The sequence below is a fragment of the Schistocerca nitens genome, chromosome 2, assembly GCF_023898315.1.
Source record: "Schistocerca nitens isolate TAMUIC-IGC-003100 chromosome 2, iqSchNite1.1, whole genome shotgun sequence".
In the NCBI taxonomy this organism is placed as follows: domain Eukaryota; kingdom Metazoa; phylum Arthropoda; class Insecta; order Orthoptera; family Acrididae; genus Schistocerca; species Schistocerca nitens.
The window spans coordinates 257,075,504-257,091,156 of NC_064615.1; the positions used below are offsets into that span (position 1 = coordinate 257,075,504).

Genomic DNA, 15,653 nt, shown 5'->3' on the forward strand with positions numbered 1-15,653 from the left:
CAATCAGTTTCAAATGCGACAGATATTTCTGCAGCCATTTAATACAGGTCCATCTCAACCAGCTGCCAAGGGAACATTGCAAAAGGAACAGTTTGCAATGGCCATTTGCATCTGAATACCTAGTAAAAGGCCATTGCTCACAGCGGCACACAAAGCTGCATATCTCCAATGGACCAAACAACAAAGTTCGCACTGTACTTGACTGAAGACATGTAATATAGTCTGATGACTTTTTGGACCCACTCATTCACTTTCTGTGAATCAGAATATTTCTTTCAAACAATGGAAAATCCAAGTTGGAATACCAATACCGATATCCAGTCTGAGATACTGTGGCTGGCAAGGACAAAGGACAAAGTTTCTCACAGTTCCACAAATGGTGCAAGCCAAGAATATGTGGCGACTAAGGCGGTCATATGGCTGGCAGCCGTGAGCAGCTGACGGAACGCAAGTGTCAACGAGGTTCGTGTGCCGGCCGTGAGGAGCGCTGACATGTACTAACTACTTGCTGCGGCGCACGAGCGTTCCGTGACTTTTAAACGATGTGCTACATTATAATTGTTCCATTGTTGATTTCACAGAACGTTTCTGGGGAGTTCTACCCAAGTTTTCTGTAACGTTCCATTGGTTATTATTGTGTAATCACTGCCTATGTGGTATGTTCTTTCCTCAGTGATCTTCAATATAAAGATGATAAACATAGAAGACATACTTCTTCCATAATAATAACGCAATAGTTAGTCACGAGTCTAACGCACAGTGGAAACGCGACATCCGGTGGCCCCAACATGATTGTGGCTAAGAAGACGATTCATCAGGACCAAGAAAGTGACATTTGTTGGTCGAAACATGACAGATACACTAGAAACTCCCACGATTTCAAGACTGGCAGTACGACTACCACCATTCTGGCCTCACAACCCTGCATTATGGTTTGCACAAGTCGAGGCGAGTTTTCCTTGTGCACGTGTGATGTCAGATTCCACTAAGTTTGCATTGGTAGTGAGCCAATTAGACCATTGATATGCTGCCGAAGTACAGGATATTATAACTTCGCCGCCCAACACGGAGGCCTACACGAAACTCAAGACCGAGTTAATTCGAGATCTAACCGACCAAATTCAAGACGCAATTGTGCCTGTTTCCTATTCCGATCTGTCGACGGTGTGTTCCAATGCTTCAATGGGAACTTAACCAGACTACAATAATCTCGCGAATAAAGCAGAAACACTTAACAAACAGCTGAATGAGAACTTATTAAGAAGGTCAACACCCTCAGTAGACAAATGAATTAATTGCTCACCGACTGGAACGTTAAAGGACAGTTCCGACGGAGATCCCGAAGCCGCTCTTCATCGAACGCACATGCCTCTGCTGACGCGCCACCTACCAATGTATGTTGGTACCAGCAGCGATATGGAGAACAGGCACATAAATGTAATCTGCTTGGGCATATACTAGCAACAAACATCACACAGAAATAAGTGCACCGAGCAGATCTTCTGTACGTCTATTCGTAATGGACCACAAAACAGGTCGAAAGTTTTTGATCGACACTGGATCCGACCTCAGCATTCTACCATGCGATAAGCTACATAAATACCATCCGGCTGCAGCATTTCAACTGTCAGCTGCTATAATTCTGCAATCATGACTTACGGAGTACAGCATTTGGAACTAGACCTCAGACTGAGACGTTCTTTGGTTTGGAACTTCATAGTCACAGACGTGATGGAGCCTATCACCGGCGCAGACCTCTTGGCGCACTGCAACTTAGGACGCCCAGACGATGCAGGCTGCGGACAACAGGTACTCTAAGCTGCTAGCGCAGTTCCCTGTACTCACGAAGCATCCAGGGGCCCCACTAAAGGTACGTCATGATACAGTACACTACACTAATATGACGGCTGGCCTCCCGATTTCATGCAGACCCAGACGATTAGCTCCCGATCGCTAAGGCAGAGTTTGATGCTATTCTGGCCGAGGGCATTATCCACCCGTCTAGTGGGGAGAGGTCGTCACCCTTGCATTTGGTGCCTAAAAAGAACAGCACGTGGCGGCCGTGCGGTGACTACAGAGCCTTAAAGGCAAGCTCAATTCCAGACCGCTATCTAATGCCTCTCCTAAAAGACTACAATCACGCATTGTGGGGCAAACAGGTGTTTAGTGTGTTGGATTGTGCCAAAGCATACACAGAAATTCTGGTTGCTGAGAAAGGTATCCCGATGACAGCCATTCCACCGCCTTTTGGCTTGTTCAAGAGTTTATTTATGACGTTTGGCCTGAGAAACTCCACACAAACATGGCAACAATTCACTGATTCTGTATTACGAAGGTTACCATGTTGTTTTGCCTACCTAGACGACATACTCGTCTTCTCAGAGACGCCAGATGAACATGAACAGCATCTCACTGAAGTTTTTGAGCGCCTTAACAACCAGAGATAATGTTTTTGGGTCACCCAATTTCTTCTGCGGGATCATGCCCTTTGCTAGAGAAAGTTAAAGCAATTTTGAATATTCCTCGTCCAGAGACAGCCAAAGAATTCCTCAGAATCCTCAATTTCTATCGCTGCCATCAGCCACATGCAGCAGAACTTCAAGAACCACTTATAGTGGCCCTGGCTGGCCCAAAAACAAAAGGCAAAGCACCTGTGCAGTGATCACAGACAATGATAGACATTTTCAAAACAGCCAAGAAAAGCATAGCTGAGGCAACACTTCTTGCTCACCCTGCTTTAGACGTACCTCACGTGGTCAATGCTAGCCAGGTGGCCATAGGTGCAGCATTGCAGCAATATGTGGACGAAGCCTGGCAGCCCCTCTCTTTTTTCTCTCGGAAATTATCGCCCGCTCAGCAACAATGGAGCATTCACTACCGGGAATTGTTGGCCATCTAAGCTTCTGTGAAACATTTCCAAACACAGCTGGAGGTGAGAGTATTTACAATTTATATGGACCATAAACCTCTGACATTCGCCTTCCACCAGAATAACAACAAATGCTCATCGAGGTAGTTTAATCAGTTGGAATTTATTGCTCAATTTTCCACCAACATAAAACACATCTCTGGTTTGAACAATGTAGTGGCAGACTGTTTGTCACACGTCAATGCAATCGTGGAGACTATAGACCTTGCACACCTGGCCCAAGCACAAAAATCAGATCAAGAACTTGAAAATTGCCTAAACAATGACACAGCAGGCCTGCAGCTCAAGCTCATTGACGTACCAGGATCAGACACTAAGATATATTTCAAGATCTCCAACAACAAAGCGCGCCCATTCATCCCGGCAGACCTGAATAAGGAAATATTTAATAACCTCCATGATTTGTCATTCAGGGGTAAAGGCGATGACGAAGCTCGTATCTAGTCGTTACGTGTGGCCAGGGATACAAAAAGATTGCCTCAGTGGGCTCGCACATGCGTCAATTGTCAACACAGCAAAATTTCACGTCATTTTCGCGCGCCCGTAGGCAAATTCCCAGACATGACTGAGAGGTTCGCCCACGTCCACTTGGACATTGTGGGACCTTAACGCCCTCAGAGGGTCAACACTATTTGCTAACCATCATTGATAGATTCACTCACTGGACAGAAGCTATTCCGATTAACAACATTTCTGCTGAAACGCTGGCTACAGGATTTATGTCCAACTGGGTCGCTCGTTTCGGCTGACAGAGGACTCCAGTTCGAGTCTGAATTGTTTACTCAGCTGAGCAAGTTTTGCGGTGCGTCACATCATGTAACAACGAGTTATCATCCAGCCAGCAACAGCATGGTTGAACGGTTGCACCAGTCCCTCAAAGCCGCCATAATGTGTCACGAATCGAAGTGGACCATGGCTCTTCCTTTAGTGCAACTTGGCCTCCACAGCATCACTAAGCCAGACCTCGACACATCCCCTGCTGAGTTGGTCTACGGGGAATTCCTGTGGCTACCAAGCAAGTTTATTGATCCAGGTGCCTCACCGGGGAACTTATCGCAGTCGCCCCAGTTAATAATCCAATTGTGGGATCGGATTTCACACATGCAATCACATCCGGCATCGCAACATGGGACACCGCATACATTTGTACATAAAGAAATAAAGCATTGCACTCACATCATGCTACGCAAAGACAGCATTAAAACAGCGCTCACGCCACCTTACACTGGACCACACCACGTAATAACAACACGGGACAAAACGACGGACATTATGGTGAATGGAGAAAGGAACACAGTGTCGGTTGACCGAATTAAACCTGCTTTTGTCTTGGAGGAATCTTTAGATTTAGATGCGTACAGTTCCCTCCACCAACCAGCGTTTTCACCAGCTGATAATCCAGCACCTCACGCAGCTCCTTCGATGCAGACACAACGTACAACGTGGTCCAGACGTCGTGTGTACTTTCCGGCCCGATTAAAGGACAGCGTCTGAGGCAGTTACCAACAACAACGGCACTCCGCTCTCCCATAGGGGGCTGTGTGGCGACTAAGGCAGCCACGATCAGCTGACGGAACGCAAGTGTCAACAAGGTTCGCGTGCCGGCCGCGAGGAGGGCTGACATGTACTTATTCCTTGTCCCTTAAACAATGTGCTACATTATAATTGTTCCGTTGTTGATTTCACAGAACATTTCTGGAGAGTCCCAACCAAGTTTTCAGTAATGTTCCATTGGTTATTACTGTGTAATCACTGCCTATGTTGTGCGTCCTTTCCTGAATGATCTTCAATATAAACATGATAAACATAGAAGATGTACTTCTTCCAAAATAAGAGCAGTTTCCTGTAGTAAGATGTATTTAGAAGGAGTGGGTACAGGTGACTTCACTCTTGTAGTAGGCAATGACAGTAACATTCACATTAATCTCAAGATTTTGCATTTCATTTTGAACTGCTATCAGTTTAATTATGTATATTATTTCACCAAGTCGAAACATTATAACTATGATGTTTTTATACACTCTTTTTGATTATCTCTACCTTATTTATTACTGTTTATATGCAAAAAGTTTTCTTCCATACATTTACTAAATGCACATTTAGACAGAAATTTCCTACAGCAAATGCCAACTTAATCACCATAAAATTTACAAATCTTCCTGATTTAGCTATGTTACATTTTTTTTATGGCAAAGCCAAATCAACTACCCAAAGGCTGTGAAAGACATGTCATCAAAAACGTCAATCCTGAAACAGGGAAACTTACAAAGGTTTCAGGGGCGCCAGTAAGTAAGTTTGACAGATGTGCCATTTTTTTCTCGTAACATTTCCTGAAACAGAAAATATTGAAAATGTACTCGAGAAGGAAATATTAGTTAATGGTAGAAAATGGCAAAAGAGTTATGTGTTACAGTAATTAAAACAAAAACATAAAAAAGCTTTTTTCCATTACTTAAAACCTGGAGTACCTCCCATATATTATTATTATTATTATTATTATTATTATTATTATGTGCAATTAGACTCTGTTGGATCACGCGAACTTCCTGATTCTTTTTCCTTCTTTTCCACACTGCTCTCATTCTTTCTGCATGGGCTCTCTCCTTTTGTCTGTCCATTCTGTTCCTGCTTCATTCAGAGCTTCATTTCTGACTTAGCTTCCCATCTGTCAACTCTCTGCTTTAATACTTTTCTGTCCAGAATATCAGAATAATTTACTTGAGCTTTTTGACGGTCCTGTTTGACCTCTTGTGCACAAGGTATAGTTGTAAATCCTTACAAATTTTGTGTGTAAGTCTTGTTTTGGGAAGCCTAGAGACATGCCCATAAAATTTTAATTTCCTTTTTCTAATGTCTGCTGCAAGGTTGACAATTTCTCAGTTGTTTGACGAGATGGTAGTCTATAGCCCTCTTCTGTTTTCTTTGACACTAATATCTTTATGGTGATTTTATGTTCTTCCTTTAATAAGTTTTCTAGGTCACCTTTTATGTGGACTGTTAAGGTTTCACTGGCATACAGGACTTCAGGTTTTAATACTGTATTACAGTGCCTAATTTTAGTATTTTTGGACAAGAATTTTTTATTGTACACCTTGTAGGTTCTTGCATAGGCATTCTTTAGTTTTTGGAGGTAAATGTTTTGTGCTATTTTCTCTTGCCCTATAGGTTCAAGGACTTCACCTAAGTATTTAAATTGGACTTTATTGATATGACCGTATTATGTAGTCACGTTTTGGGTGTCAGTTTTTGTGATGATGAACTCAGACTTTAGGAAAGATATTTGCAGACCAACTTTCCCTGCACATACACTAGTAAGCAGCAAGTAGTAAGTCGGCAGCAAAACCTAAACATGACATTCTTGCCCCATCTGTATAGGTTTCCAGCAGTTTTTATTCTTCAATTCCTGTTCCCATTTGCAGGTGATCTTGTCCATCAAAAGGTTGAACAGGAGATGAGACAGACCATCACCTTGTTGGACGCCAGTTTTGATCATGAATGGCTCGGATATTTCACACGTGAATTTCACCTTGGAATTAGTACGGGTCAATGTTTCTTTGATGAGGTTAAGGGTTTTTAGATCCAACCCTTGTTCTTCAAGGATATCAAAAAGTCCTTGTCGGTCAACTGAGTCATATGCCTTTTTAAAGTCAAGAAACATACAAATTATTGGTCTGTTTCTGACCGCTTTGGATTTTAGCGCGGTCTTTAGATTGAAAATTTCTTCTGTGCAGTATCTACTGGGGCGAAAGCCACCTTGGTATTCACCAATTTTGTTTTCCAATTGCTCTTGTGCTCTTTGAAGAAGACAGCCTGATAGAACTTTGTATGTGACCTGAAGTAGGGATATGCCTCGATAATTATTTACAACAGATTTGTCTCCTTTTTTTGTGTAATGGATGAATAAGTGCACATTTCCATTCCTGGGGTAATTTTTCTGACTCCCAAATATCTGCAATTATTTGGGTTAACTCTCTGAGAGATCTTGCTCCTAGAGTTTTCAGTAGCTCAGCCATAACCCCATCTTCACCAGATGTTCTATTGTTCTTTAATTTAATAACATGTTTGTGGATTTCTTCTTGTGTTGGTGTGGATGATTCAGGGGACCTCGAAGATGGTTCTGGACAATTAAGGAGTGTTGAAAAATAATGTGACAGTTCCTTACAGTTTTTCTGGTTAGTGGCCGGCCGGTGTGGCCGAGCGGTTCTAGGCGCTTCAGTCTGGAACCGCGCGACCGCTACGGTCGCAGGTTCGAATCCTGCCTCAGGCATGGGTGTGTGTGATGTCCTTAGGTTAGTTAGGTACGTAGTTCTAAGTTCTAGGGGACGGATGACCTTAGATGTTAAGTCCCATAGTGCTCAGAGCCATTTGAACCATTTTTTCTGGTTAGTGAGTGAAAGTTTTCCGTCAGATTTCTTGAAACATAAATTTTGTGGGCTGTATCCGCGAATTTTTTCTGCAAAAGTTCTGTAAAAATCTCATGTATTGTAGTTGCAGTTCTTCAATTAAGCTCAGTTGGTTTTTCAGGTATTTTCTTTTCGTCTGCTTAATGGTTTTCGCTACTTGTTTCCTGACTTCATAACAGTATTGGAGATTTTCCATTGTTTTCTCCCTGTCTTAGTTAAGAAAATAATTATATAAAGTAGCTAAGTTCTTCTATGTACCCTTATAACATTAAAATTTATTATTCACAGGATAGTTGTCACACTAGTAATGATAACAGTACATTTGGCTACGATGGAAATATTTACAATATATACATGAAAGACGAAGCTAAGATTTTCAATAAGCAAATAGTCATTTACTGCCAAATTTGCATGGCTCATTTGAAAGCCACTGCTCTCCTCTTTTCATTAAATGTTTTACTTTATGTTTCAAAACTTATTCATATTCAAAGATTTCATAGTCTAGAAAAGTCCAATCTTAAAAATGGTTATCCATAAAGGTTTGTACCATAGTTTTGTAAACCGATTTTTCTGATTCCAAAGCTATTATCACTAGAATAACTTGTTAGTTTATTAATTAGTAAATTTGGAAAAATCAACTTTCTCAGAACTTTATGGCAGTCTATGGGAATTCCAAGGGCATAGAAAGCATGCTTATAAAATTTTACCATTTTCTAGTTCAAGGTTAACCAGAATTGCTCCTTTGCTTATTGTATCTGTATGGCTTTCAGTTTTCCTAATTTTTACATTAATACTCAAAATGTAAAAGCTCTGCATTTCAGCATTTAGTGATCTATGACAGTACATCATGGGTTGTCAAGAATTCAGCTCGTGAGCCGTTCCCTGCCACAGCACTCAGCCTCACAGTACACTTCCCCCAGCACCATGTCATGCTGTCTGAATGTGAGGTGAGTAAGAGGGGAAACCACGAACACACTGCATTTAAATAGCAGTGCAGTCACACTGATTACGACATGATTTTATATTTCACATTTCTCAACAACACAGATCACAAACAAAACTAATTTTCAGTTTTGTTTAATTATTTTTGGCATGCAGAAGTCATAATATAAATTTTTATCTGGTACAAACAGACAGAGACAGACAGTTTCACTCAGGTTGCCATGTAATTGTGACTTATTTAGTTTCATAATTACAAAAGGTCTTTCACACAAATATGTCAATCGAAATATTGTAGCACTTTTGCAACCTCATTATGGAGGTTTGGAAAATCTACCTGATGAAAGCAATGTAGATGTCCTGAACAGTTTCAATGTGAAAGGATTTGTCATTAAAACAGGAGTTACCTTGCAAGTCAATCCAGTTACAGCTGCACATGCACAGAAGCGGTTTCAACTGAAAAGGCAAATGGTCTGGAAAATAGATGTAAGATTGACAGTGTCCTCAAAACGTTCAGGAAACAATCCTTGTAAGATGACAATGAACTCTTCAAACCTTGTTTTCTTTACTGACAGTGAGCTCAGGAAATTGGACTGTGTTTGTCAGAATGTGTGCCTTCTATAACACGATCCTATTTTTAAATGCGTCCCCATCAGAACAGAAAAAAGTTGTTTCTCATCTTGCAATGTCTTACTGTGGGCAATGTGCTTTCAAGTCCACTTAAAATGCAAGGTCTGCAATCCATTTCAGATGTTCTATTTTTCATTCTTGCACTCCTTTTTCCTTCATAAATTCAACAGCAGCGAGTTTTAAATTGTGAAATGATTCCAGGCATGGCACCTGATTTAACCAATTTGCTTTGCAGTAATACATAAAAAGTCTCCATACTCTTGTGTTTCCGTCTTAACTTGTAGCATGTGACAGTGGAATAATGTGTGCAACTCCAGAAATTTTACTATCCATACCACCAATTTCTTCACATCCTGCAAGCTTGAAAATTTAACACAAAGTACTTCTTGATGTACAGAACCATGAATCTGCTGACTATTGTAATTTTTTGTGCTTTGATTGTCAACTAAATCTTTAAATTATTTCTGCATGGTTTTGCAATATTGCTTAATAGCAAATTTTCAATGCTCATCATTTATGTGACTCCATAATATATGGAGTGGTCCACTTAAAACGTTTCAGCGCAAATATCTCTGGAACAACAATAGATATTGAAGAACAACTTCCACAGGTATGACTGTGGGTCAGTAGGTCATGAAAGTAAATACTGCCAGATATTCTAAAACGTAATCAAATATTATTTTCACCACAAACTTATTTTCTTAAATGGACATGCCATATTATTTCTTAAGCAATTAATAACATGAAAAAATCACAAAAAGAATGGTGTTGACTGCATTGCAATACGTCAATTACATCCCGAGAAATTGCAGAGCAAAGATGACGCTTGAAATAAACTAAATGCGCCTCTATTGCACATCCTGAGATGCAAGCATGAACCCCACATTCCTCGTAATTGTGATGTGATTGGCATACTACTATGCAACAAACGTTGGTGTCTGTATATGTGTGGATGGATATGTGTGTGTGTGCGCGAGTGTATACCCGTCCTTTTTTCCCCCTAAGGTAAGTCTTTCTGCTCCCGGGATTGGAATGACTCCTTACCCTCTCCCCTAAAACCCACATCCTTTCGTCTTTCCCTCTCCTTCCCTCTTTCCTGATGAGGCAACAGTTTGTTGCGAAAGCTTGAATTTTGTGTGTGTGTTTGTGTTAGTTTGTGTGTCTATCGACCTGCCAGCGCTTTCGTTCAGTAAGTCACATCATCTTTGTTTTTAGATATATTTTTCCCATGTGGAATGTTTCCCTCTATTAAACTTTATACTTACTGCTATTAACACTGTCATTAAGTATACTGGAAACAATACAGATGTTCAATAAAGCACAAATGAGTAAACCATTACCTTATTTTTCATTGTGTATGATTGGATATCTGTATTGTTTTCAGTCCACTTAATAACAGTGTAAACTTTTATAAGTACAACATTTGTTGCATCATAGTATATCAATCACATTGCGATTACAAGCAGCGTGGGTTTCATGCTTGCATCTCGGATGTGCTATATTGGCACATTTTGTTACCTCAGGTGTCAACTTCACTCTGCAACTTCTCAGGATGTAACTGACATATTGTGATGCAACAAATGCCATTCTTTTTGTGATTTTTCATGTTATCAATTGCTTAAGAAATAATATGGGGTGTCCATTTAAAAAACATAAGTTTGTGTTGAACATAATATCTGCTTATGTTTAGAATGTCTCATAGTATTTATTTTCATGACCCCTGCCTTATTTTCATATCAGTGAAAGCCATTTTTCAATATCTACTGTTGTTCCAGAGATATTTGAACTGAAACGTTTGAGTGGGTTACCCTGTATACTGAAAATTATCATCCCACTATTCCATCACTCCCGTTCATTTTGAAGGCTTGTGACAATTCATCGCCAGAGTGCCTCTTTTTGTGCAAACAGCCACTGGACTTGTGAACATCCTTCAAACCACTAACAAACAGCGAAGGTTAAGCAGCACTAAGACCACCTTCTGCAGAACTTAAGAGAATTGTGCTGACTGAAAAATGTCACACCACAATACTACATGGTATGTCACACTGTGCTGAAAACTTCTGGGGAGGAATGAGCAACAGAATGATAGGCTGAGTCTTGTTCAGTACATGCCCCAGACACTGGGGCTGCAAGAAATTTGGTACACTGTGGCCAGCCCTGCATTACACTCATCTACAAATAGGAAAGGAGCACAGCGCCACAAGTATTTCATGCTCAGCTATAAAAATGTAAACTTTGTGTGAATCATTCAGAGGATACCTTTCATTATGCGAACATCATATAGCCAGTTAAACTGTTTATCTACTTTGAGACACTCTGTGAACAGAGATCAAAATGTAGAAATACTGTATTATTTGGCAATCAATACAGGACTGTGTAATTTGTGAACCCACTCAGCCTAAAAGAGTTGTGAACATTATTGTGTCAGTTTGTCACCAGAGAACTTTGCGAAATACTGCCAATTAATGTAGTTTGCCTACTTTGAACATTTAGAATACTCATTGTGACAAAGCTGATCATCAGACGAGGGAACACTGATTTTAAATAAACATGAGGAGAATGAACAGTGAACTATGTGTAAACAGTGTGTACTAAGGAAAAGTGGCAGCATACACAAATGATTTTGGGAAACTTCAGTCAATGTAAACAAACTCACCTGGTGGAAGGACATGAAAAAATGGCAACACGACAACAGGGAACTATACAGGAGAGTAAGTAAATGTGTCCAGTGAAAACAAAATTGAGAGCAACTGTGATGAGCAGATGATAGTAGTTGTCGACATATGGCAGGCTAATTCGGAAGTAACAACTGAGTCATGTTCTGATGATAACAATGAAATAATTTCACAAGAGAGCAAATAAATACTGTTGATGTAAAGAATGTGAAGGCAGTTGAGGAAATTGTTAATGATTCGTTAACACGCTTAATAACAATACGACAGAATTCCTGGGTATGCAAGAATGTAAGACTTTTTAAATGTGGTACATGAAATGCAAATAGTTAAGCCTGATGTAAGTATAACTGAGACATAATATATGCAGACATGGAGGGAAAAGAATAGAAAAGCAGACTTTGATAAAGTAAATAAAACTGTCATGTAATCCCCAGTAATACATATATCAAATATTTTCCAAGTTGACTACAAAGCAAATCCTGGGCAGAAGATAGCTTTCAATGTGTATGACATGTTTAAAGAAATTGTATTTGTAAACTATAACATGTTCAACAATTTTTAGGGTTACAGTAATGTACTTCCTACGCTAATCAGTAGTAATTGTGGGATTTCACCCAATGCTTTAAGATCAGGCTGGAAAAGAGGGAGTCAAGAAGAATTTTGAGAAATGTGTAAGAAGGAAGGGGAGGCATGGAGGGTGTTCCTTGGCCGTAAGTGAGCACACTGCTTGGCTACTAGTGCATAACCAGCTGTCTGACTCCCATTAACAGCTGTGTCTCTGGACTATTCCAATGAGGTAGCCATCATAATACTGTGTGGAAAATCAATCCAGGTCACATAACATTTAAATACACCTTGGCCCACAATACATCAAAAAACACATTATACGTACCCAGTTAAAATTTTGCTTCCACGCCCGTCCCTCTGGTAAATTCTTCAATGTTAAAACCATTCATGAGTTCTACAAAGTTTTCTTTGGGTAGACTGTCACCAACTCCATGTTTTGACGAATGTATGTGTTAATGTTTTTGTTTACTTTTTCTGATTTTTTAATGAACCTATATAAGTCACAATTACATGGCATTCTTAGTGATGAAAATAGGCACAACTGTCCGTGTCTGCACATTAGCTGGCAGTCTGTGAATGATATAAATTTTATTATGCCCTAATCAAATCAAAGATAATTCAACAATAGTGAAATTTGACTGATGTGCCATCTATGATGTTGACAAGTGTATCCTTTGCACAGTCAGTACAGTGGTTCTACACAAGATGAAATTTGTTTCTAACTACATGCGAAAGAAACCTTTACTCCATCGCTAAGGGTGTGCTATAGAGAGTATTTCCTTCTGCCTCTCTTACACTTAAATCGTGTAAGAATTTTACACAGAGAAAATGGTGTGTACAACACTGCTGGCATAATGCAGTTGGCCCCCCACCCTCTAGAGTTTTCTCTTGTGCCAACACTCAGTAACAATACAGTATTACTCTTCATGATGAGTTGTAAAAGTTTCAGCCTTTCAAATTTCCTAATAGAACATAACAATCAAACCAAGCTGCACACAAATTGTTAAATGCTCCTAGTGTGACTGTATTGTCATCTAAAATGCGGCTCGTTCACAGTTTCCCCATCTTTCCACACAGACAGCGTGTCATGGTCATATGGGGAGTGTGCACACAAGCAGTGTTCTTGGCCATCCCTGATCCAGATCATCCTTATATTATCATTAACAAAATTGCATAGAACTTTATTCAACTATTTAGACAGGTTGAATATACTATTCAACTACTTAAACAGGTTGAATATACAAGTAAAACTACTCAGGAGAGAGTTATAAATTTAGTTTGTAAGATAATAAACAGTTATTCTACAGCAACAATTACCTCTCATAACAAAGACAGGAAGGCCTACAACATAAATAAAGAGAGCTCTTGCAACCACTGAAAACAGTGTATGATGAATTAAAACTCTGCCTCAGTTAAAGTAATTGTGCCGTGCGCCAGCAATCCTTGCTACTTTTCCTCGAGTATTGATCCTTCTTAGCTTAAGCCCTCTGGCCACTTCTGCTGTAACAAACTTCTCCAATCTTAAGTGGTGGTGACCACTCTGTAACGAGTTTTTAAGGAACAGCACAGGCAGTAAATGAAGAGTTTCCTGGACAAGTAAGTGCAAGTGCGGTATGGGGATCATGTGTGCAGTCCTAAAGCATTGACTGCATACTGACCAGTGCAGCGTCAAAAAATGGCGCGCTGATCTGCATGCCAATTGGAAAGAGCAGGCATCGCCACACCTCCAGGAAGACAGAGTTCAACATCCCCTGTCAATGCAGATTTAACCAGCCACCCATCACAAGTCAGATCCAGTTCAATTACAGACTTCGAGAGCATCAGTACTGAGTAGTAGGAAGACGATATTTAGCTTTTGTTCTGCAAGTAGTAATAGATTGTCCAAATATTTGCAAATAGGAGGTACAACTTTCTAGGAATGAAGTGTTATATTTATGTTAAAGTTTAATGTACTGATCATTTTTGATTCCTGCCACCTACACTTCCAGCTGCTGCTGGCTATGATCAAATGCAGTTTATTCAGTTTCAGAATCAACAAATGTCGCAGTTGATGACAGCAGTCCAGCAGCTCATTCACGCATACGCCGCTGCTGCATCAACTCCGCCACAGCTTCTAGCCACATCTACACCACTGTTTCCATGCATTCCAGAGTTCTGAGCGTTCAGTGAACACCAAGAGGACTGGAACAAGTACTAAGCTCAGTTCAACACTCATTATGCTTCACATCAAGTGCAAGGTACTGTGAAACTTCCCCCCCCCCCCCCCCCCCCAACAGCTGGCACTGGAATTTACTGCCTCACTCAGAAGTTATCCCCAACTAGTAGGCCGGAGTTGCTAGTTTTTGAAGATTTAGTTTCTTCCATCACTAACAAGTATTACGAGAATCACGTACAGGTTTCTGCAACTCATTATAAGTTCTCTGGCTTGCAGAAAAAGCCAGAACTGACATACTGTCTGTGGGTCACTGAACTTCAGGGTTTGACATGACAGTGGCATTATCAATGTAACTGTGACACAATAATTCGTGATGCAATTAAGTACAATGCGCCAGACAGTAGGATTCATGAACAAACTCTCAAACATTCTGATCCTACATTGAAACAAGTGTTACTTATTATTGAACATCAGGACGCATGTGATTGTGTTATGGAAAACTTTGAGGTAGTTCCCATCTGCAGTGTAACATGTAAGGGGTCCGCAGGCCCTTACTATTAAAACTTGCGCTCACACAGGTCGACAGGGCAAATATCGAGTAGTGTGTGCAGGACGCGCGAGCTAGAGGGGATTCCCCGGAGTGCCGAGTGGACGGCTTGGGTAGATTCCCGCGAGGCGGGAATAACTGGGCGGACAGCAGTGCGAAGTTAGTTGGGTGAGTGCCGAGTCAAGGTGTGGTAGGTTCCCGCGAGGCGGGAATAGCTGTGCAAAAGCCAGCAGAAATTAATACAAATTACCGGCAAAGGGAGTGGCCAACGCCGTGGTTTAACCCATTAGTATCAGTATTATGCGGACAAGTGAGAAAGTTTTATTATAAAGTGATTTCAGTGAGATTGAGTGCCGCTGTTATACTTCCGCGTCTACCGCGCCGGCATTAATTGGATTACAGTGATTGGATATTGCATGTGAAGATTAACGATAATTAAAGAGACCTGTGATGAGATTAGCCGTCATTAACAGTGTATTGACGAAGGCAGTGGCTGTCTCCTTATTTTTGTGCTTTACGAAGAATATAGGCTTTGTTTGTGAAACTGTGTTTGCTGTCCTCATTACCACCAAACCATGCTTATTACTATATTTATGAGGACAATACGGAATGTAACACCTCCTGAGCAGTCCAATCCGATTGCTAGCCCATTAGGTACATGGTCACATTAATCAATTATCTAATTTTGGGCTGCTAACCAGATCCGCGAACGAGCGGATAAAAAAAATATATAAAAGGACGTGTTACAAACACAAAGTGACAAACAGGTCCAGCCTTGTGACTAACTGCCACGTGTACGCAGGCCACC

General features: G+C 40.6%; 1 protein-coding gene across 4 annotated transcripts in view; it reads right to left on the bottom strand.

Moving 5' to 3' along the window:
* Nucleotides 1–15,653, bottom strand: part of LOC126235980 (uncharacterized) — a 159,625-nt gene that overhangs the window by 58,919 nt on the left and 85,053 nt on the right. For 2 of the 4 annotated variants that reach the window (XR_007544854.1, XM_049944959.1), the window contains exon 5: nt 5,196–5,259. The exons of the other annotated variants lie outside the window; for them this stretch is intronic. Coding sequence is in view for 1 of the 2 variants with exons in the window: in XM_049944959.1 (XP_049800916.1) it covers nt 5,196–5,259 (64 nt within the window). In the remaining variant the exon portion in view is untranslated. The remainder of the gene's footprint in view (nt 1–5,195; nt 5,260–15,653) is intronic. 4 annotated transcript variants of the gene reach the window in all.